Source organism: Molossus molossus, unplaced genomic scaffold (genome assembly GCF_014108415.1).
Source record: "Molossus molossus isolate mMolMol1 unplaced genomic scaffold, mMolMol1.p scaffold_m16_p_5, whole genome shotgun sequence".
Classification (NCBI taxonomy): domain Eukaryota; kingdom Metazoa; phylum Chordata; class Mammalia; order Chiroptera; family Molossidae; genus Molossus; species Molossus molossus.
The window spans coordinates 71,926,801-71,949,301 of NW_023425388.1; the positions used below are offsets into that span (position 1 = coordinate 71,926,801).

Genomic DNA, 22,501 nt, shown 5'->3' on the forward strand with positions numbered 1-22,501 from the left:
ATTTTATTAACCAATGTCACCCCAATAAATTCAATTTTAAAAGAAATACAGGTACAAAACCAAATATTTCAGGATAGTTTTTTCTCCCCATCTGAAATTGCCTCATCTTAATTCTGTGGCAGAATAAACCCATTACACATTAATATTTAATCCTTTATACATTTTCATTTTGGGGATAGGATTAAAACAACTTGCTATTTTAGGAAGAACTAGGGAAGAACAGTAATCCTTTAGTGGAAACTACATATACCCTGTTTTTTCTCTCTTGGTGAGATACTTTTATCTAGGGAAAGGTGAATGAGAAGAAATGTCAATCAACCCCTTAAAGAGAGTCCATGCCCCAACAATGTGAACACCGGAAGACAGATGATTGCAACTTGGTGCTGGAGCTGACATGTTTGAATCACACAGACAAAAACATCAAGCCCTTGCCCTGGCCAGTTTGGCTCAGCGGTTAGAGCATCGGCCTGCGGTCCCGAGAGACCCGGGTTCGGTTCCCGCTAAGGGCACGTACTTCGGTTGCAGTTTGTCCCCGGCCCTGGTTGGTCGTGCGGGTGGCAGCCACTCGATGTGTCCCTTCACATCGATGTTTCTCTCTCTCTCTCTCTTCCTCTCTCTCCCTCCCACTCTATAAAAACAAAAACAAAACAAAAAAAAAAAACATCAAGCCCTTGATATTAACCAGCAGCCCTCCCCAGGAAAGAGAGTCACGTATTCCCTGGAGGAGCGTCTGCTCTCCTCTTCCAGCCATCGTCAGGAGTGTGGCTAGCACCTCACCAGGTGAGACATGGAAAGAGGAAAAATATTAATGCCTATTGGAGTGATTTAGAGTAAATCTAAACAATAAATATCTAAGAAATAAGATACATATAAGAACTCATCACCCAAACTCTTGACCATTATACATTACACCAGCGATAACTATTTTCATAATTGGTATCAACTCTCCTTTCAAGACTGGATGACAGTGTAGATCCACCTGGCCGTCTGCTACCCTGTCTTGAATTAGTTACTAAGACTTCTGAAAGAGAGGTTCCCATAACTGTACACACAGTTTTTGGGGATCTTTTTTTCACTCTGAAATGCCTTAAGAGGTTACTCAAATAATATTGGCTTCAATATTCTGACCTACAAACATTTTTTTTCAGGCTAGGATTTCCCTAATTATACTTCATACCTCTCTCTGGTGCTTTAGTTATTTCCCAGTGCTTCGCACATACCTCACCTGCCATGTGACCCCTACGACCACTGGGAGGCAGCCAGGGCAGGCGTCAGAACCCCACTTTACAGATGAACCTGAGACCTGGGGAAGTGACTCGACAAAGGCTCACATGGCTATTAGGAGTGAACAGAGGACCAGATCCCGAACTCTCCCTCCAGTAAGGGACGGAACTGCTTCGATCAGTTTGTGCATCAGCAATCCACATCCTCCTCAACTTCTGGTGACTGAGTTAGCTAACAAGGTGACTGGAAAGGAATGGCTCTGCTTTTACTGCTTCAATATAAAAATCTTAAATTGTGAAGTCAGAAAAACTCACTTCTCCAGTCCAGTCTAAACCTGAGCGTGGCCCTATGATGCCTGTAAGAACTAGGGATGAAAGCGAACATCCCGCGTGGACACTGGAGTGCACAATGGAAGGAAGCGGAGGGAGGCGCCGCCCTCACAGCCGCACAGAAGGCACTTCAGACGATGTCCTCGGCAGGGTGCTGGGAGGGGGCCGTGCCCAGGGTGGAGAACTGGTGCCAGTTCCGCAGGAAGCCCCTATTGTACTGGCCCGTGTCCACGATGAGCCCACAGAGGAGCCGGCGCCCCGTCTTCCGGCGAAGGGCCTGCTGCACTTCCCTCTCGGTCACGTTGTAGCTGATGTTCAGCAGCTGGATGAGGAAGATGTAGGCCATGCCCGCTGTGATGATGGCAGAGTACCACACGCAGGTGAAGGACAGCGCCGAGCTGGGGGGGGAGGGTGGGTCAGGGCTGCCATGTTTCACGCTCAGAGAGCTGTCCCTCTGCTAGCATGGTACACGAGGAGTACTTATTCCCAGGACGAGGGCACCTTCCCCAGTCATCCCACTGGAAGACACTCGCCTATCCTCAAAACACCAATAACCTGCCTAAATGATGACTGTCAATGAACACGTTCTGTTCTGGGTTTTAATTATCGGTGCCTCTTCCTCCAGCCCTTTTTCACTGGAACAGCAAGGACTGTTTTCTGCATTCTGTATGCCCCACAACCAACACAGTGCCTGACGTAACAGGGTTCGAGGGCTGTTTGTTGAATGAGTGAATAATTCCTAATTTGTTCTTAACTCAGGAGAAAATGAAGGCAATAAACATCCTCAAGGAAGCTGTGGGTGGGAAGTTTCTTAATTTCCATTCTTTTTCAGTCCAGTGCTGCTGAGCACAGAGACAGAGACAACGCCCAGCACCAGAAGCCCTCCCCGTGAGGGTGTGTGAGGGTGTGTAGGGGCACCGTCACTTTTCAGATTCTGCTTCCTAAAGCCAGACAGCCACACAGGACGAGAAAGCTCCTTTCAGCTTATTCACAGGCTGGAGAAGAGGCTACGGATCCGTGTCCGCCCCTTGATTATTTTCATTCAAACATTTGCAAATGGGTTAAGGGGAAATAAATTCATTCAGAATCTTCATTTGTTAAACTGAAAGGACCTTAGAGATGATTAAATCACCACAAAGAGAAGGAAAACCGAGGCCCAACTGGGAGATGTGAACTGCCTGTCCAGGGCAGGGAGGACCCATGGCAGGATATTTTGTTTAAGTGGCCCCCCAGGAAAGTCTCCAGAACTCATGCTTTGCAATATACAGACATGCTCTGCTTTAGGACATTTGTCACACCTGCTAAGAATAGTAGTTCCTGAAGAATTTCAGTGTTACTGAAGAATTTCACAACCTACTAAGACTCTCAACATGGGAAGAAATAAAGAGGAATCTATTACCCCCACGGAGGAGGACCGATCTATTCTAATAATGCCCTTAAAGGTCTAGCTCTCTAATGGCAATGGGGAGATCTGTCCACAGACCTGCACTAATGCCTGCACAGGGGCACTATGTAGAGAAAGCGGGGACTGTTCTGAAAACAGAAGAAAGGAAAGGACCATGGGGCAGAGCTGCCCCAGCTCACAGACCAGACACCACAGACACCCACGTCACAGAAAATGGTGGAGGGAACAAAGAACAGAGGCAGGGGTGGGAGAGAAAAATGTAACCTTCAGTGGCTCAGGCCAAAGCTGAAAAATCCCAGCTTCTTCAAAGCATGGAAATCTTCACAATCTAGAAAGGTGCCCAAATGAACAACGCTGGAGGAAAATTTGACCTAGATACCACAGTGATCATGAGTGGTAATTAAAAAAAAAAAAAAAAAAAAAAAAAAAAAGTAGAACGGGAAAAACCAACAGAGGTTAAATAGAAAAGGAAGGTCATAGAGATTGCAAGCACTTCACAAAAGGGTCAGAAGCAATGAATTAAGACTGGACTGAGCCCTGGCCAGTTTGGCTCAGCGGTTAGAGCGTCGGCCTGCGGTCCGCAGAGACCCGGGTTCGGTTCCCGCTAAGGGCACGTACTTCGGTTGCAGTTTGTCCCCGGCCCTGGTTGGTCGTGCGGGTGGCAGCCACTCGATGTGTCCCTTCACATCGATGTTTCTCTCTCTCTCTCCCTTCCTCTCTCTCCCTCCCACTCTATCTGTACAAAAAATGGAAAAATGTCCTCAGGTGAGGATAAAAAAAAAAAAAAAAAAAAAAAAAAAAAAAAAAAAAAAAGACTGGACTGAAAAGCGCCAGAAAGCAGCAATACAGTGAGGAGTTCGCTGGTTATGACGAAATGGACCACATACATACCCTGGGACTGCTAGTTAGTTTCAGTTTCATTGTCACTTGCTTGGGCATGTGAGTGGTCATTTGACCCTGGAAGTCCCTGATCAAGCCAGTTGGTCCTACTTACATAGTACTAGTTCTCACTTTAAAGGGTCAATGATCCTTTTGACAGCACCCTAGAAAAATCACCTACCCACTGCACAATTTTCTTGGCAATTTCAGAGATACCCCAAAGCCCCATAACCTGTCCTAACCTAGTAGCAAACCATAGCCCCTCACAGTTATGACAACATCCTTCTCCTCTTCCTGGGCCTCCATGCTGGGGTATTCGCATCTCACCTGTAATCTGCATAAACTCCAGGACAATAGAAGAGAGCGATGAAGACACTTCTATCTCTGCAAATGGTGTCCAAGGTCAGCGTGATCCCATACACCGAGGTGAGCAAGAAGATCAAAAGGGCAAGTATAAATGCTTGATGATTTGATTCTCCGACACAGCTATTTATCCTCAAAGCAGCACAGGGGGGAGAAAAAGAAAACACGTTTTAAAAAGTTCTCTATATAACTCAGACACTAAACAAAAAAGGAATAGTGTGAACTTTGGTTTTTAAAAAGTTCTCTTATTTTTCAATTTTAGAGAAGTAAAAACGTGTCCACTGAGAGATGTAGTCTTATAGTCTCTGCTCTTTATGAAGTGAAATCATATCATTGGTTTAAGTACAAGACGAAGTAAAAAGCAGAATCTGGCTAACAAATCTTTACCCAACTATGAAGAGTTAATATTATAATCACCACGATATGGAAAGGGTGATAGCAGAGTTATGAAAACTTAAAAATGCTAAATCAGAAGTTTTACACAGGCCCTGGCAGGGTCACTCAGTTGGTTGGAGGGTTGTCCTGCTACACCAAGGTTGTAGGCTCGATCCCCGGTCAGGGCACATAGAAGAATCAACCAATGAATGCATAAATAACTGGAACAACAAATCCATGTTTCTCTCTCTCTGAAAAAAAAAATCAAAAAAAAATCAAGAAGTGTTACACAGTATCGAAAAATATATGTTAAAAACATATTAATAAAAAGATCCGATTAGAAACATGGTGTGGGATGAAGAACAACTCAGTGATATGCAGAGAGTGTGTCACAGCCATCTGTAGAGCATGTATGGTGGGGTGTGCAGGAACACCTGGATGCCCTGTTGGTAGAGATCCCCTTTTGGGCGAGATTGTCGAGCCTTCTGCACTTGTAAATGGGCCAAACGCTCAGAGAGAGAGAGAGAGAGAACAAAGTGGAAAATCTAAAAATGAAACACCTGTCTACTCCGAAAGACAAAGCCCCAGAAAGAGCTGTGCTGTGCTTGAGCCCACACCTGATGCCCTTCTGGCCTTTCTGCACCTCACCCTCTCTGACATCCCCTCCGAGAGGGAGCCATGCTACATAACCAGAACCCTAGTCCTAAAAAGGGGTAATTCATTGACCTCGACTGCCTTAAGAGCAATAAAGTTGCAAACATGCTACTTATAGCAGTCACATCTGAATTAATTATATCCCCTTTAGAATGAGTTTAAGATTTACTCAATAAAGCTGCAACCTTAACTTTAACAGTTTCACTTTACATCTTATAGGCCTTAGGTGTCCTCATTTGTCACTGGCCAGAGGGTAGGTACCCAAAAAGCCTCTCTCTCCGCCAATAACCAACTAGGGAGTTATCTGGCAAGACCTTACCTCAATGATGTAGACTAGAATCATCAGTAGCATCAACATGATTGAGGACAGATAGTGAGAGGACAAAAGAGTCACCTAAAAATACAGGAACACTTGCTTGAACTGTGTCCAAAAGGAAATATGCCTATACTGATTTTGATGAATTCTTTAAAAAAAAAAAATCATTCAACTGGAGATGTTTTCCTCTTAGAAAGAAGATAAATGAGGGGCAGCTCAAAAGAATAGCAAAAAAAAGGAAAAAGAAAAAAACACCTTCAGGAAATGACTGTGAAAGAACTAAATTTGTGAAACTCGGAAAATCTGATGACTAAGTGGGAACATCCTAACAGCCCACAAATATCCACAAGATGTAAGTCTGGGAAGGAGAGAGATTTAGGATGATACAAAGGAAGATTAAACACGGCTGGAGTCTCACGTGAATTTACACTTTGCAAGCCTCCAAATTTTTCCCACATACCAGACACAGTGATGATCCATTCTCCTCACACAGATGCCACATATTCGGCAATGCCATGCCCGGGCTGGTCGCACCAGCTGGCACTGGGCACACCAGTCCTCCTTCACCTTGGTGGGACTTCCAGCCAACAACCTGGAAGAGCCCTTCTGATCATCCCTCAGCGAGCGGTTGTTGAGAATGCCCGACATATCCGCACTGGGGAGCCCTTTGGTCTTCTGCCCTTTTCTGGTCAGGCACTCAACTTGGCTGCTGCCTAGAGAGGTATCCTCACTTGCTGGATTTCTGAGGTAGCCTGGATTCTTCTTGGCTCTGTACAAAGCTAAGAGGATCAGAAATAACCCGCAGGTAAGAAGAGCCAGCTGAGTGGGCCCCACATGCCCTTTGGGGACTACTTCCTGCAGGAACACATAGTACATGTAGCCCAGAGAGAACAGCCCGAGGCTCAGGAAGAACAGAGTCTGTTCTTTCCTTCTGTGAGTGAGGTAGTAGTACCACAGAGCCAGCACAGGAAGGGAGGTCAAAACCACCACCCCCAGGAGGAAATGCCAGGAAGCCACTCGGAGGAAGACGGGCAGGAGGATGAGCGGGGGAATGATGCTAATGTTAACTTTTTTGGCTCCTCTAAGCCAAGGAATTCGGAGGCGATCAGAGATTGTTTCCATGATTCTTTCACAAGTCTCTGGCTGCACGGATTTACACGTAATCCATCTATTCAGAAAGAGCACAAAGAGAAGGCATTTCATATGGATTTGCTGAACTAAAAACCACTGAACACTGTAGGCCAAACAGCAGGATAAATGATAAAAGAGGCCAAAGGCCAAATCTATCTACTTCCTGACTACTAAACATGCTATTTTCAAAACTGTGTATCATTTTTTAGTATGAACCAGAAGATAATGTTTAGATATTTAAGTTAAAATGCTTTCTCCATGAAACAAATACATATAAATACACTCATTCCATACAAGTACCGTTTAGACTTGGGTGGGTGTAGACATAAAAGTCTCAAAAAAAATTCACAATGTAGTTGTGAAGACAACATAGGAACTCAAGAATTATTGGGTAAGTGACAAAGCAGCAAAACCACCCAATGAACGGTCACAGTCAAACATCATAAGGAGTACTCAAAGGAGAGAGACTTCTGGGCGGAGTCATTGCAGTCTTAGTGGAAAAGGTAGGATCTGTGCTTGACCCTGACAGCTTGCTAGCATTTGTACTTGTGGAGAAGAAGGTGGGTAGTGGTCCAGTGGACAAATCCATGTATGGCACCAAACCTGTCCTGGGCCCAGGGAGTGAACCAGTTTAGTGGGGGCAGGGATCTGCATGGGGGAGAATGGAGATCAAACTGGTGTGAGTCAAATGACTGAGCATCATTGACTTTTTTTGCATCCTTCAGCTAGGAACAGTTTAAGGAATGATCATAGTGATTTGAAACCATTAAAAAAAGTAGGGCTAGAACTTGAAAGTGGGAGATAACCATATGGGAGTCATCTCGAGCCTCGGGAGAGTGGAAATGCAGGGATCTCCAGAGAAGGGTATGGAGACAGCAGAGGAGAGAACTCTGGGACAGCGTGGGTCTCAAGGGCTGGGAGGGAAGAAGAGTTAGAAGGTTAATGGAAGAGCTGCAGTCTTGAGTGATGATTATGGAAACAGTATCCTTTCTCCATTCATTAGCACAAAGTGCTCCATTTTCTCATGGATTTTAGACTAAGTCTAAAGAATCTATATTTAAAGACACCTGGGAAAAAGACTATAGACACTGTCAAGTAAGAATTACAAAAGGGTTACGGGATATTCAGGTGTCTAGGTTGGTACTAGACCACAATGGTCCCCAAAAATGCTTTTCATGCTAAATTAATGCACCAAGCTCTAAGTCAGCAATTTGTCATTGCAATGACTTTTTAAGCAGAAGTAGTTATTAATGGGAAAAGCAAGTTTCCAACATCCTTACTCTTCCCACATTATGCTTTCCATATGGCAACAATGGTTAAATATATTACTTAGAAAATGGGTAAAAGCCTGGCTATTACTGTTTGATACCAAAAATTTTCAGTGATGTTAAAAATGATCTTTCTGGATAGTAATTTCCATCACTTGGATTAATAGAGAAAATAAAAGCCAAATATAATAGCATTGAACAAAACAGTGTTGCCACGCATGTTGAAAACAGCCAGTCTGGGAGAGGAATGTGTTTCCTAGCTGGATTTACTCCCCTAGAAACAAGGGGTGAAACCAGTGCCAACAGTAGGAAAATGATCTTTCAACCCTCAAGGCCCTTTGTGGCCAGGTGCAGTCTAGTCCCAGGTAGTCAGTCTCTAAATGCTGAGATCACTGAGAACATAGGAATTTTCTGGTACTGTGTTCATTCGAAAATTAGATTCTGCTGGGCTGCATTTTATTTTTTCACACATTTAATTTGCCTACTATCCCTTTATCTGCCTGTTCTCTCCATGCATCTTCTCCCTTTTAATGAAAAATTAGGTCCTAGAAAACTGAGCTGAACAGACAGTTGTGCACGACAGAGTAATTCATCTTTATAAAATCCTTACTCTTGACATAGAAGACAACTCTCAATTTTCAATCCTTGGAAATAGAATCACCAGTAAAGTCCAGAGTTCCGGAAGGCTAAGGTGAAAGTATACATGGCAGTTCTCAAAAGGACCAATGGGGTCAGCATCAAGAAACACTGCTCTTACCTCTCACACCCTTCATCCAGATCTTGGCAATCGCACAAAAAGGCAGCCACGTGGTTCTTTTCCCCATTTCTATCTATGTACTCGCAGCAGCACAGGGGCTCCAATTCAGGTTCTTCCGCTTTGTTGTTCTTCGCTGACTTCAAACTGCCCTTCTGTGTCATGATTCCCACCTGTCACCATAAGGCTTAAGAAGCCCTCAAAGGATAAAGGAGGGAAAAACACAACTCACATCTTGTAAACACATTCACGCCTCTCTCTGCTCAACCGCCAACGCCTGAGAAATAAAAAATGAGAAGAGGGGGCGGGGGTCCCATTTTCATCAGAGCTGCCCAGGCGGGGAGCACCGGCGCTCTAGGGGCTTTGAGCCGCCTTCACCGCCCCATCCCACCCAGTGGGGCTCCTGGGCACCGGCCGTTCCCATGGCGACAGCCGACCACGCTGCCCGGGACAGCCGGGAAGCGGGTGGCGGTGCGCCCCTGCTGGTGCGGGCTGAGCGGTCCCCACCCGAACCTGGGCGCGGATGGAAACTCACCCTCCGGGCTGCGAGCAGAGACACAGCGTATATCCGCTGCAGCCGGCGACCACTCCGGCTGCAGGGGCCGACGACCCGGCTCTGGGAAAGCCACCAACTGCCCGGCCAGCGCTCCGGGTGGCCGTCCAGCCCGCTTCTCCAGCCCCGCGCAGGGCTTGCCTCTTCCGCCGCCACCAATCGTGAGGACGCGGGCGGGACGCGAGCACCGCCCCGCCATGAGAATGACCTTGGAAGGGAAGTTACCTGCGCTCCGGGCGGAGGTGCGGCTGCAGCCAAGGAAGCCAAGGCGGAGGGAAAAGGGTCGGCTCCGCCAGCGACGCGGACGCGTCCCCCGTCTCTGCTCTGCAGGACTCCCAGCGTGACAGCTGGAGTCCCGGGCACTCCGGCTCCGCTTCGCTGCGTCCTCGCCGCCGCCCACCTGTGACCACAGCGCCGCGGCCGGGCGGTGAGCCCACCTCCCCACGCCGTCCTCGCAGCCTCCCGCCAGCCCGGCTCGGGCCGCAAGTCCGCGCGCTTCCGGGTGCCCCGCCCCCGGCGCCGGGAACCCCGCCCGCCGGCACGTGCACCGCCCACCGCCCCGCGGAGCCCGCCGGCGAGACCCCTCCCTCGCCCGGCTCTCGGAGCGAGTCCCGACGGCGGGAGCCTGGCTGGCTTGCACCTCCGCCCCGCCCGCCCGAGGCGACTGCGGAGACCCTGCCCAGCCCCGCCGTTGCCTGCGGGTGGCGCGTGGGCAAGGCTGCCTCCAAAGCCTTGGCCAGGGGAGGGGCCGAGACGGAAACCTGGGAAACCCGAGAGCCCCAAGGCTTTCCAAGTACGAGAAACCCGTGGGTCCGCCCGCCGTCATTCAGACGCCCGCCACAGGCGTTGCGGGAGATCTCCACCGCCAGAGGTTACCGAGATACCGCTCCAAATTCGCTAACCTTCCCGTAAAGGCCGCAACTGTCCCCGATCTGCTAATGACCCAACCTACTCATTTTTTTAATTTCTGAGAGCAGTCTCCACCTTACACCCGCAGGCCTAGCTAGTGTTTTTGTTCCAGCAGTATGCATACAGTATTTGAAATGAAATTGATCTGAGAGTCCTCTTTGATTTTTACACAAAATTTTACAAAGAGTGTAAGCCCATGCACATGTTTTCACTACAGTCGGCTATTCTTTTTTGGGTGTCTCCCCAACCCCATCCCCCCAACAGAAAAGGAAGAAAAACAACAACTCAGATTTTGGGTTTTACAGATACTCAATTTATTTAACACTCAAATACAATAGGCTGAATTCGGCATACATAAATATTTAGTCGTAATTTATCAAGCAACTTTGGTCATTTTCTTTGAGGTATGTAATGAAGTACATTGATCATTTTTGTGAATTTAAGAGAACAAGGTTTCACGTTTATAATCCAGTCACTCTTGCTCACAGCCAGACACTTCATAAACCCTTATTTAAAAACAAACAAGCAAAAAAACCCAGGTAGGTACACTGGTTCCCCAAAGTAGGTAAGTTGGGAGTCACTCAGAGAAACCCATTTTCCCTCTAATCAAGTCAATGCTTTCTCTACAGGCATCTCAAAAACAACTTTAGCAATCTCATGTGGCTGTGGTGACTCTAGGGAGAAAAAAAGAAATTTAAAGGCAATAGTTGTTAAAACAGTCCGAATATACACCAGTTATTTTGCACTGTCTTTCTCTTTTTCCAGAGACATCACCTGTACTGAGATATACATGCCTAAAACCCAAAGAACTAAAGTTTGTGTCTTACAACTTTTAATGAGTAAAACCAGCCACACACATGAAGGAATAAATGAAGCTATAGGTGGCTACTGAAAATTAATCCACAAATTAGACTGCTAAGCTGAAGTAACGCTTAGTTCAAGTATTTATTTGATCACTAAATGCCCAGATTTTAACCTGATCTTCTAGTATTTAAAACTCAGAGCATGGTTCTTCATTTTGAGTGCTGATATCCTATGTATTTCCTTTTCTGAAATTGACTCAATTCATTTGATGTATTAAGAGGCAAGATAATCTCACCTCTGATAGCTACCTGAAAAAGAAAACTGTCATGAAGGTGAACATGGCTGAAGAACCTTTCAGATAATTATCATCAATGTGCAGAGTCAAAAGTCTATTACATTTGCATGCTAAATAAATGAAGACATTGTAATATTTACAGTATGCAAATCTAGAAATGTAATATGCCTAAAACTGATCCTTCAAAATTCATAATGGTTTAGAGGTTTCTTCTTATATTGATTGTCTTTAGCATCTAGAATGTATCTCAACTGTGAAAGCAGCCAACTGGATACACACTGATTCTGTGCTAACAGATAAAGCATCAAACTTCAAACCTCACTGTAAAAACGAGGCCAAGGTGTCATTTTCTTTTCATATCACAGAAATTCAATTCCACAATATAGTTCATGCTTCACTGGAGAAATTCACAGCTTAGATTTATGTATAAGAAGCAAAAGGATGGAGTCTTAAGGCCATCGAAGCCTAATTACGAAATAAATGTTATTAAAAAGAATGTTTAAAAAAAAAAAGAATGTTCAATAATGAGAAAATATGGAAATGTTCCTATTACAAATAGAATCCTTCATTCTCTGGTTTTCTCCAAGATGTTTTCTGTTAGTTTCAAGGATCTCTCCAATTTCAATCGTTTAGATCACTAGCTCTCCACAGCCATGCCAGTCTTGTTCTTATTTAGTAGATCAAATGTTCTCTGAAGCATAATGAGTGAGCTCTTCAACTGCAAACAAAATAATTTTCAAGACAGACTGTTTAAATTTTTCTGATCATTTTTATGCCATAGTTCACATTTACATTTAATATAATTTCATTTATACCAAATGCCCAAATAAAAGACTGAATATAAAACAACTGGTTCTTTGGGGTACTTGTCAGGATTGCTACAGCGTCCTTCCCATTTGCTCGAGGATTGCTCGTCTTCCTACAATGTATTGCTATGCATTCTACCTCCCATCCGGTCCATAATCAAATTATCCAAAGGGAAAGGCTGGCTTGTTTTCTTAAATGGTTTCTGAAGTTGCAGTGGTCTCACTATCTCCTAAACAACTCAGGTTTCACTTCCAGGCCTGTGCTTGCTATTATGTTCATGTTTGTCTACATCCATCTAAAACTGACCCATCCCACTGTCTCCATGTAGTTTTCCCTAATCATCCTGCCTCTAGACTCCCAAAGCATTACTACTTACTTTGACACTTGATTTTGTATTTTTTTACAGTCTTTAACAGTACACATGGACATCTGACTTCTCCAATAAAATTGTAGGCAACTTGAAAGAAGAACTGCATTTTATTCTTCTTTGTATTCATCACTCAAATATGTTTTGCTTATCTGTTACATGCACTGTACGAAGCACTGGATGCTCAATGGTGAACCAAGGAGCCACTATCTCTGCCTTCACAGAGCTTACAGACTAGTAAGCAATACAGAACTAAAACACATCATCACACACATAAATATAGTCAGTTAAGTATATATGTTTGTTACTTAAGCAACTGGAGGATGGTAATATTGTTTTCTAAAATGAGGTCAACTAGAGGAGAATTGGGTTTGGCGTAGGATGAAAACGGAATTCTGTTTTGGACATGATCAGTTTGGGATGCCTGCTATCATGCAGGTGAAGATGCCAAGTGGGCAAGTGACTGTATGAGTCTGGAGCTCAGGAAAGAGGTCAGGGTAAAGATGGATCTGGGAGTCACTGGCACATGTGGAATTCCAAGTTAGGGCAGTGGGTGTAATCACCCAAAGGGAAGCAGAGGAGAAGGGAAGAGAATCTAACAGAGCCCGGAGCACTGGGCCAGGAAGAGGTCAGGTACGGGAGATGGTTTTAAAGCAAAAAGGAGTTTCCCGTTATGCTATGTGAAAGAGGCCAGTCACAAAAGATTGCATTTATAGGAAATGTCCAAAATAGGCAAGTTTATAGAACTAGATAATAGTAGATTAGTGACTGCCAGGAGCAGAGAGAGTGAGGGATGGGAGTGACTATTAATGAGAATGGGGTTTCTTTTGGGGGTGATGAAACTCTGGAATTAGTGGTGATGGTTGCATAACCTTATAAATATACCAAAATCCTCTTAAGGGCTGAATTTTATAATACATGAATCAATTCACAATAAAGCTGGGGTTTTTTTTAGATACATTTTAAGAAAAGAGTGGTCAGTTCTGTCAAAATGTTGACAGATGAAAACTAAAAAAAGGTGCATTTAGGTTAAAAGCTAAGGTCACTGGGGATCTGAGCTCAAGGAGTATCGGTGGAAGGTAGAGAAGAAAACAAGGCAGGGGAGCTACAGTGAGGAAGTAGATTAAATACATGCATCCAGTTTTGCTCCCTCCTGAAACCCCACTAGGGGATTTTTTTTTTTTTTTAATCCTCACCCAAGGACATTTTTCCATATTTTGTTCAGATAGAGTGGGAGGGAGAGAGAGGAAGAGACAGAGAAATATCGATGTGAAAGGGACACATCAAGTGGTTGCCACCCACAGGACCCAACCAGGGCCGGGGACAAACTGCCGAGGTACGTGCCCTTAGCGAGAACCGAACCCAGGTCTCTCTGGACCGCAGTCCGATGCTCTAACCATTGAGAAAACCGGCCAGGGTGGAGATTTTTTTTTTTTAATCCTCACTGAGAATATGTTTGTTTGTTGTTTTTTTAATTGATTTTTTAGAGATTGAGGAAGGGAAAGAGAGAGAAACATCAATCAGTTGCTTCCCATATGTGCCCCATCTGGGGATCAAACCCACAACCTAGGTATGTGCCCTGACTAGAAATTGAACCCACAACCTTTTGGTACACTGGATGACGTTCCCACCGGCCAGGGCAGGATTTTTTTTTTTTTTTTTTAAATACATAAACCACAAGGGGAGGACAGAAAAAGTGAATAGCAACACAACTTGGGAGACTAGAAAGCAGATGGATGACTCCGCAGACCTGAAAAAGCTGAATCCTAAGCTAACAGCAGAGAAAGCTGAGAACCAACTGAATTTATCCTGAAGAATCCCCAAAGCCTCAGGAATTCATGGCCAGGGACCTCTGGAAGTGGGCATTAAGAAGAAGGGGCTAAAATAAGAAGTGGATGAACCTTTGGGCATCTGACCTCTCCTACTCCCTGGGCAGAAGTCTAAAATTTTATTTTCTGGAGAGGATGAAACAGAGGGGCTCTGGCTCTCTGGCTCAGAGGTACCATACCAAAAGTGGGGGGATTATACAAACAATGTATACTGAATGCTGAGACTATCCCCTCTGCTCTGACCTCCCCATCCCTCTTTCACTCAGCTCCTGAAATGCTGGCAGCCAGTCCTCAAATCCTTCAGATAGGAGACCGGGAGAGTCTTCTCTGTGGAAACTGACCCATCCAAGAGGAAACACCTAAAGGTACTAAGATCAAGATTTCTCAACCAACAGCCCAGCCAAATCTAAGGAGAATTTCAGGAGAGACCAGTCTGACCCACATGGTAAGAGCTTCTGATCCACACAAGCAGACAACCAAGGACTACAGACATCTAAAGAAATTCTCGGGATAGAAATCAAAACAAAAGGGAAAGGATTTTCATGGAAAGTGAGTGTGCAAGAAGAAAAAAAATTGTTTAACTATCAGTAATATGGTCAGAGAGATAAAGATATAGCTATTTAAAAATACCACAATGTCATAAAAAATTCAGAGGAATAAGCTCTTTGAAATTAAAAATTTGCAAAAACTGAGAAACTCAATAGAAGAATTTAAAGAATAAGTTGAAGAAATTGCTAAGGAAGCAAAACAACAAGAAAAAAAAAAGCAAAAGAGATGGAAGTTGGAAAAAAAAACATTAGGCAACCTGTCCAATTGATTGAAAGCCAACATCTGAGTTTTAGGAGCTGTAGAAAGTGGAGGGAAGAAAACCATCAATTGTATAATTCAATACTTCCCAGAACTAAAGGGCATGAGTTTCCACATTAAGGGATTAGGAATGATAACATCCTCCAGAATTCTCAATAGTAACACTGGAAGTCAAAAGACAATGGAGCAATGACTGAAACATCCTGAAGAAACACTATTTCCAAGTTAGAATTCTACCCCCAGCCAAACTATTAACCAAAGAACAGAATAAAAAATTTCCAGACAGGTGAAATCTTAAAATAATTACCTCTGTACTCTCTTAGGAGGCTACTAAAGGATATGCTCCATTAAAAAGAGGAAGTAGCTCAAGAAAGCAGGAAACATGGGATATAGGAAAGAGTAGATGGGCAACAGGAACCCCGTGGATGACAGCTGTACACCCACACTGAGGGCCACAGGACCTGACAAGCCAGTCAGAGGCTACATTGGTGGAATGCCTGAGGCAAATGACGATAAGAGATTTACACAACAGACAGAGGATGAAATACTTATAAATAATATGGATCAACTAATCAACCATAATGAAATTCAGGGATAAGAAAAAGCACAGAAAAGAAAAAGTCATGGTTAATTCTATGATGCAGCTCAGAATAGCAAACTTGGTCAAAACAAAGCCAATGCTAATATTGATCTAACCAAAATTGTAACTTTATTTGGGAGAATGGATTAGAAATGGGGGCAGGATGAGGTCAAAGGAAAGAAAACAAAATCCCTGTTTCTTTTTGTCTTCCCTGGGGTCCTAGGATTGCTGCTTTCTGAACAAACCTTATAAAACAAGTTAACTCATGAAACTACGTGAACAAGTGATTTTGGAGAAAATAAAACTTAAACAACTGAACAGGTTATGAAGGATAAAGCAGTGATAGCCAGAGTAGGCAAGTGTAAAAGAGCTCACTGTGAAAGGGAGTAGAGAGATGATGAGTAGATAGAGAAAGGATGCGGATGGTGTAGGTTTTTTAATGTAGGAGATAACAAGAGCAGGGTCAAGTGCTGACGGTAAAGATTCAACTGAATGAGGGAGACTGAAAATGGGGAAGCTAGGAGGGGGATGTGTGGAGTCTCCTGCTAACATGTGCTGGGACACTGGCTGAGGAGGGTGTTTAATCGGAATGGAGAAAACAGGGTGCAGCTATTGGAGGGTCTGTAGACCTGGTTACAGAAGGAAAGGGAAAGTCTCTTGACACAGAATCATCAGTTGAGAGTGAGGGGCATGTGGGAGGAGATGAGGAGGAGAAAAGTGAGAATATAATCCACTCCTTGCAGAGAGTGGGAGGAGAAAGTCACTGAGGAACTGCAGGTACTGTGCATCTGAAGAGCGCCTAGTTGAAGTGTAACCTTCAGTGTCCCACCTGATATCCTAAGAAATGCTCAATAGTTGAATCTTCTAAAAAACAAACATAGAAGAAAAGAATGAAAAGAAATAAAAGATTAACAGTGATTATGTCTGAATTCTAGAACTATAGGTCTTCTATTCTCTATTTTTCAATTTTGAAAAGCAAGCATATATATATTATAATGGAAATATTAATCTCTATTTTTCAAAGGGAATCCTAAGTTTTGGTTCATGGAACTAAGTGGCACATAATGATAATACTGTGTTCAAGAGATAATGTGTAGCCCTGGCCAGTGTGGCTCAGTGGTGAGGGCATCAGCCTGAGCACCAAAGGGTCTCGGGTTCAATTCCCGGTCAAGGGCAGTACCTGGTTTGCAGGTATGATCCCCTGAGGCATGTTTGGGAGGCAACCAATCGATGTCTCTCTATCTCTCTTTTCTCTCTCTCCACCCCCTTCCACTCTTTCTAAAAATCAATGGAAAAAATATCCTTGGGTGAGGATTAACAAACAAAAAGATAATGTTTATAGCAAAACACTGAAATAACCTAAATGTTCATTCTTCAGTGGAGAACTGGTAAAAATAATTAGGCATGTTCATATAGTTGAATTCTATGCAGCTATTAAAAGAATAGGAAGTTCTTTATATACTGAAATGGAAGTTTCTCCAAGACATATGGTCAATAGAAAAAAAAATAATAATGAACAGTGTATACAGTATCTGTTAACCAAGAGTTAATATTAAGCATAAAATTTCATATAGAAGGATCAATAAAAAGAATGAGGCAGGAGGGATTAGTTAAAAAAAAAACAACAACACAGAGAACTCATGGACGTGGACAACAGTGTGGTGATTGCAGGGGGGAGGGTGTGGGGGAGGTGGAAGAGGGCATGAAGGGGATAAATGGTGATGGAAAAAATAAAATAATATATAAAAAAGAATGAGGTAAATGTTTATATGATGATACGGAAACATCTTCAAAATACATTACTAATTGAAAATGAAGACATGCAATGGTGTGTGCAGTACATTTCCATTTTGTAAAAAAAAAGTACAAGTGACTATATACATAATATACATAATACAGAAACTGGCAAGGGTAGTGGTTTCTTCAAATAATGGTATACAAAATGTTATCTTACAGCCGGAGGAGCACCGGATTCAGGGGTGCGGGCACACACAGCTGCCTACCTCCTCAAGCATCACGATGGAGTCCCGGAGCACGCCTTTCAAACGATGGGCCTGATCCTTATGCTTTTGACTGTTTTCTGCTCGTGACACCACATCAGAGGCTAAGCTGAAAGAAAAATACCATCTTAAAAATCAGGGGAATAGATGCTAATCTTTTATTTTCAGAAATCACCAGTGTTCCATAATTTACAAACAAAACAAAAACTTAAGAAACAAAGAAAGTGTGACTACAAAATAGTTGGCAGAACAAAATCTCCAAAACAGGGATTAAGTTTTCTGCATTAGAGAACTATTGAAATAATAATAGGCTGAAGGGAAATAAAGACTTACTTTAAAGATTTCTCTTCCTGGAGGTGGAGACGGTAAAAGGTCTGAGCAGCATATTCTATCTTTGACAACTTCAGAAACAGTGTCACATTCAACAAAACTAGCAACAGCAAGCTAGGCAGAGCAAATCATACCTGGTTAATCCACTCTTGTCTAGACCTAAAGCACTGCTAATGCAGAATATACATACAAAACCTTCAAAAATGTATATTACTAATTATTATTAGTATTTAAATCAATTATCCCTGTTATATAAAATCATTACTTTTAAGTTTTAAATGGACACAGGAAATAGTTAGCAGGTAACTACAGTGACGGTCAAGTTCTCAAAGAAAGTAGGGTGGGACTGTCCCTGACATATCTCCTCTCTGCACATCCCAGCCAGTGCTGATGTGTGACATCCCCCAGCTTAGACATCTACCAGGCATGCTTTCAATATCTGTTTTTGGATGCTTTTTGGCTTAAGCAGTTATAAACCCATAATGCTGAACTTCAAACAGAAAATGAAGATCAATATGGACTAATCTTAGGTAGATCATGATGTACCTGTTATTCCCAGTAGAAGCCAAAAGAAATTTTTAAAAATTACCATTCAGCCCTGGCCAATTAGGCTCAGTGGTTAGAGCATGGGCCCACAGACCAAAGGGTCTTGGGTTCAATTCCTGGTCAAGGGCACATACCTGGGTTGCAGGTTTGATCCCCAACCCTGGTTGTGGTTGTGCAGGAGGCAATAAATCAATGTTTCTCTCACATTGATGTTTCTCTCTCTCTCCCTCCCTCCCTTCCACTCTGTCTAAAAGTCAATGGAAAAATATCCTCCAGTGAGAATTCAAAAAAAAAAATTACCAGTCAGCAAAAATTTCAAGTTCATCTTGGACAAAGAAAGTATCAAATCCCAAATATACATTAATGGTATCATATATAAAATAGTACATGCTAGCCTGGCTGGTGTAGCTCAGTGGTTGGGCATCGACCCATGCACCAAGGGGTCGCAGTTTGATTCCAGGTCAAGGCACATGCCCAGGTTGTGGGCCAAATCCCCAGTGGGGGGCATGCAGGAGGCAGCCAATCGATGTTCTCTCTCAAATATGTTTCTGTCTCTTTCTCCCTCTCCCTTCCTTTCTCTCTAAAATCAATAAAGGGAAAAAAAAATTTTTTTTAAATAGTACATGCTAAATGAACTTATTCTGTTGGTTCTCACAACAGCCTTTCAAGTGAATGGATATATTTCTTATTACAAATATATGGAAATATATAGGTGGCATCTATATCTCATTTCTTCTGTTAAAATACTGACTTGCCCTTAAAAGTCTACAGTATTCCCCTTTATCCATCCAGAAGAGGATATTTTAAAAAATTAAAACTAATGTAGTAGCAAGAAAATCAAATCTATGAAGTTATTATGGGACTGAAATGGTACATATACAGATAAACATCTCAACATTTGAGTATAAACTTCTTGCGAAGTAATGTAAAAGACCACTGATAATACTTAGTATTCAAAATTGTCACGGTAAACAGATGTAGCCAGAATATGAAGCCCTTTTTATAAAACTCAAAGACAAAACAATCATTTTCTATGTTCTAAAATCTATAATTAGAAAAAAAGCTGATAAAAGAACTTCATTCCAAAAAATTTCTAGACTATATCACCCAGCCAGAACCAATTCAATGGGATCTAAAGGACTACTTCAAGATTCACATACCGCCATGTAGATAATAGTAGTCTAAATATGACTGGCTAAATGGATTCCTCTAGAATACTGAAATTCAGACTAATTGCCCCAGTATTTCTCTTCAGGTGATCCTCAGATAACTTTCATCAGAATAACCTACACAGTGTATTAAAATACTGATTCCTGATCTCTACTCAAGACCTACTGACATCTCTGGAATTGAGGCCGAGAAATTTGCATTTTAGCAAGTGATTCTTATGCATAGTAAAGGGTAAAGACTACTGGTCTAATCAAGAAGAGTAATATAGCATTACTGGAATTTCACCAGTCTGCATATGTAAATACTCTCTTTAAATTTATGGGACATCCCATAAAAATATATGACAGAAGAAATAAATCAAATTAGTTTAAAAAATAAAAACATTTATTGAATATGTACTTGGTATTGCATCTAATTTAATAATTCTTCTGAAAATCATACATAAAAAATTATCAGTCTAACTACAAAGAAAGAAAACTGCAGGCCAATATCCCTGATGAACATAGACGCCAAAATCCTGAATAAAATACTAGCAAATCGGATCCAGCAATACACCAAAAAAATTATCCACCAAGTGGGATTCATCCCGAGGATGCAAGGTTGGTAAAATATTCTCAAATTAATAAACGTGATACACCACATAAATAAAATGAAAAATAAAAACCACATGATCATATCAATAGATGCCAAAAAACCTTTGACAAAATCCAGCATCCATTTCTGATAAAAACGCTCAGCAATGTGGGAATAGAGGGATCATATCTTGACCTAATAAAGGCCATATATGAAAGACCTACAGCCAACATCATACTCAATGGGCAAAAACTAAAAGCATTTTCCTTAAGAATAGGAACAAGGCAAGGATGTCCACTTTCGCCACTCTTATTTAACATAGTACTGGAAGTCTTAGCCATAGCAATCAGACAGGAAGAAAAAATAAAAGGGATCCAAATTGAAAAGGAGGAAGTGAAACTGTCATTATTTGCAGATGACATGATACTACATGTAGAAAACCCCAAAGACTCCATCAAAAATTTACTAGACTTAATAAATGAATTTGGAAAAGTAGCAGGATACAAAATTAACATTAAGAAATCGATGGCATTCTTTTACACCAATGATGAACTCACAGAAAGAGAAACTAAGAAAACAACCCCATTTACCATTGCGGCAGAAAAATTAAGATACCTAGGAATAAACTTAACCAAAGAAATAAATTCGCAGAAAACCACATGTCGTTGAAAAAAGAAATGGAGGAAGATATAAAAAAGTGGAAGCACATACCTTGTTCATGGATTGGAAGAATTAACATCATTAAAATGTTCATATTACCCAAAGCAATCTATAGATTCAATGCAATCACCATCAAAATACCAACAGCATACTTCACAGAATTAGAACAAGTACTTCAAAAGTTCATATGGAACCAAAAAAGACCTCAAATAGCCACAGCAATCTTGAAAAAGAAGAACAAAGTTAGAGGGACCACACTACCAGATTTCAGGTTATAGTACAAAGCCACTATAATCAAAACAGCCTGGTACTGGCACAAGAACAGGCATATAGACCAGTGGAACAGAACAGAGAACCTAGAAATGGACCCAAGGCAATATGCTCAATTAATATTTGACAAAGGTGGCAAGAGCATACAGTGGAGTAAGGACAGCCTCTTTAATAAATGGTGCTGGGAAAATTGGACAGCTACATGCAGAAAAATGAAACTAGACCATCAACTTACACGCTACACAAGAATAAACTCAAAATGGATAAAAGACTTAAATGTGACTCATGAATCCACAAAAATCCTAAAAGAAACTGTAGGCAACAAAATTTCAGACATCATACGCAGCAGAATTTTCACTGATACATCACCTAAGGCAACAGAAACAAAGGAGAAAATGAACACATGGGACTATAGATCAAACTCAAAAGCTTCTGCACAGCGAAAAATACAATCATCAAAACGGAAAGGCTACTCACTGTATGGGAGAGCATAATTGCCAATGATATATCAGATAAGGGGTTAATTTCCAATTCATATAGAGTGCTCATACAACTCCACAAAAGGAAGACAAAGAACCCAATTAAAAAATGGGCAGAGGAACTAGATAGACACCTCTCCAAACAAGACATACAAATGGCTAAGAGACATATGAAGAAATGCTCAACATCACTAATCATCAGAGAGATGCAAATTAAAACAACAATGAGGTATCATCTCACACCTCAGAATGGCCGCCATCAACAAATCATCAAACAACAAGTGTTGGCGAGGGTGTGGAGAAAAGGGGACTCTAGTATACTGCTAGTGGGGATGCAGACTGGTGCAGCCACTATGGAAAACAATATGGTGTTACCTCAAAAAATTAAAAATTGAACTTCCAGTTGACCCAGTGATCCCACTTCTAGAAATATACCCTAAGAAGCCTGAAACACCAATCAGAAAGAATATATGTACCCCCATGTTTGTAGCAGCACTATTTACAATAGCTAAGATCTGGAAACAGCCCAAGTGTCCACCAGTAGACGAATGGATAAAAAAGCAGTGGTACATATATACAATGGAGTACTACGCAGCTGTAAGAAAGAAAGATCTCTTATCCTTTGAGACTACATGGAGGGACCTGGAAAGTATCATCCTAAGTGAAACAAGCCAAACAGAGAAAGACAAGTTATCATATGATCTCACTTATTTGTGGAATATAATGAACATAACAGTCTGAGGAATGGTGTAGTCCCAGAGACGTGGAAGTAGGGTATAGACTGACAATCGCCAGAAGAGGGGTTGGTGGGGGAGAGATAAACC

At 42.3% G+C, this 22,501-nt stretch overlaps 2 protein-coding genes across 5 annotated transcripts in view; both read right to left on the reverse strand.

Moving 5' to 3' along the window:
- Nucleotides 1-1,683: 1,683 nt before the first annotated feature.
- On the reverse strand, nucleotides 1,684-9,595 carry ZDHHC23 (zinc finger DHHC-type palmitoyltransferase 23). Of its 2 annotated transcripts, XM_036243315.1 has the most exons (5): nucleotides 9,477-9,595; nucleotides 8,702-8,896; nucleotides 6,006-6,713; nucleotides 4,165-4,332; nucleotides 1,684-1,951 (listed from the first exon to the last, which is right to left on the reverse strand). In XM_036243315.1, the coding sequence occupies exons 2-5, from the start codon at nucleotides 8,860-8,862 to the stop codon at nucleotides 1,684-1,686; spliced, it is 1,305 nt and encodes a 434-aa protein (XP_036099208.1). In that variant the 5' UTR covers nucleotides 8,863-8,896; nucleotides 9,477-9,595. The 2 variants fall into 2 exon arrangements, with proteins under 2 accessions (XP_036099208.1, XP_036099209.1); XM_036243316.1 differs by lacking the exon at nucleotides 9,477-9,595 and having other exon boundaries at nucleotides 4,165-4,323; nucleotides 8,702-9,098.
- An 876-nt stretch (nucleotides 9,596-10,471) lies between these two features.
- The window catches only part of GRAMD1C (GRAM domain containing 1C), a 75,259-nt gene continuing 63,229 nt past the window's right edge, over nucleotides 10,472-22,501 (reverse strand). For 2 of the 3 annotated variants that reach the window (XM_036243459.1, XM_036243460.1), the window contains 3 exons: nucleotides 17,983-18,093; nucleotides 17,653-17,758; nucleotides 10,472-11,977 (listed from right to left, as the gene is read on the reverse strand). In XM_036243459.1, coding sequence (XP_036099352.1) covers nucleotides 11,897-11,977; nucleotides 17,653-17,758; nucleotides 17,983-18,093 — 298 coding nt within the window. In that variant the 3' untranslated portion in view covers nucleotides 10,472-11,896. The remainder of the gene's footprint in view (nucleotides 11,978-17,652; nucleotides 17,759-17,982; nucleotides 18,094-22,501) is intronic. The other variant, XM_036243461.1, reaches the window with a different exon arrangement.

Coding starts and splice junctions, on each gene's coding strand:
- ZDHHC23 (XM_036243315.1), bottom strand. CDS start 8,862: ATGACACAGAAGGGCAGTTTGAAGTCAGCGAAGAACAACAAAGCGGAA. Junction 6,714..8,701: donor CTGGATGAAGGGTGTGAGAG/GTAAGAGCAGTG, acceptor CTTTCTGAATAG/ATGGATTACGTGTAAATCCG. Junction 1,952..4,164: donor GGAGTTTATGCAGATTACAG/GTGAGATGCGAA, acceptor CTCCCCCCCCAG/CTCGGCGCTGTCCTTCACCT.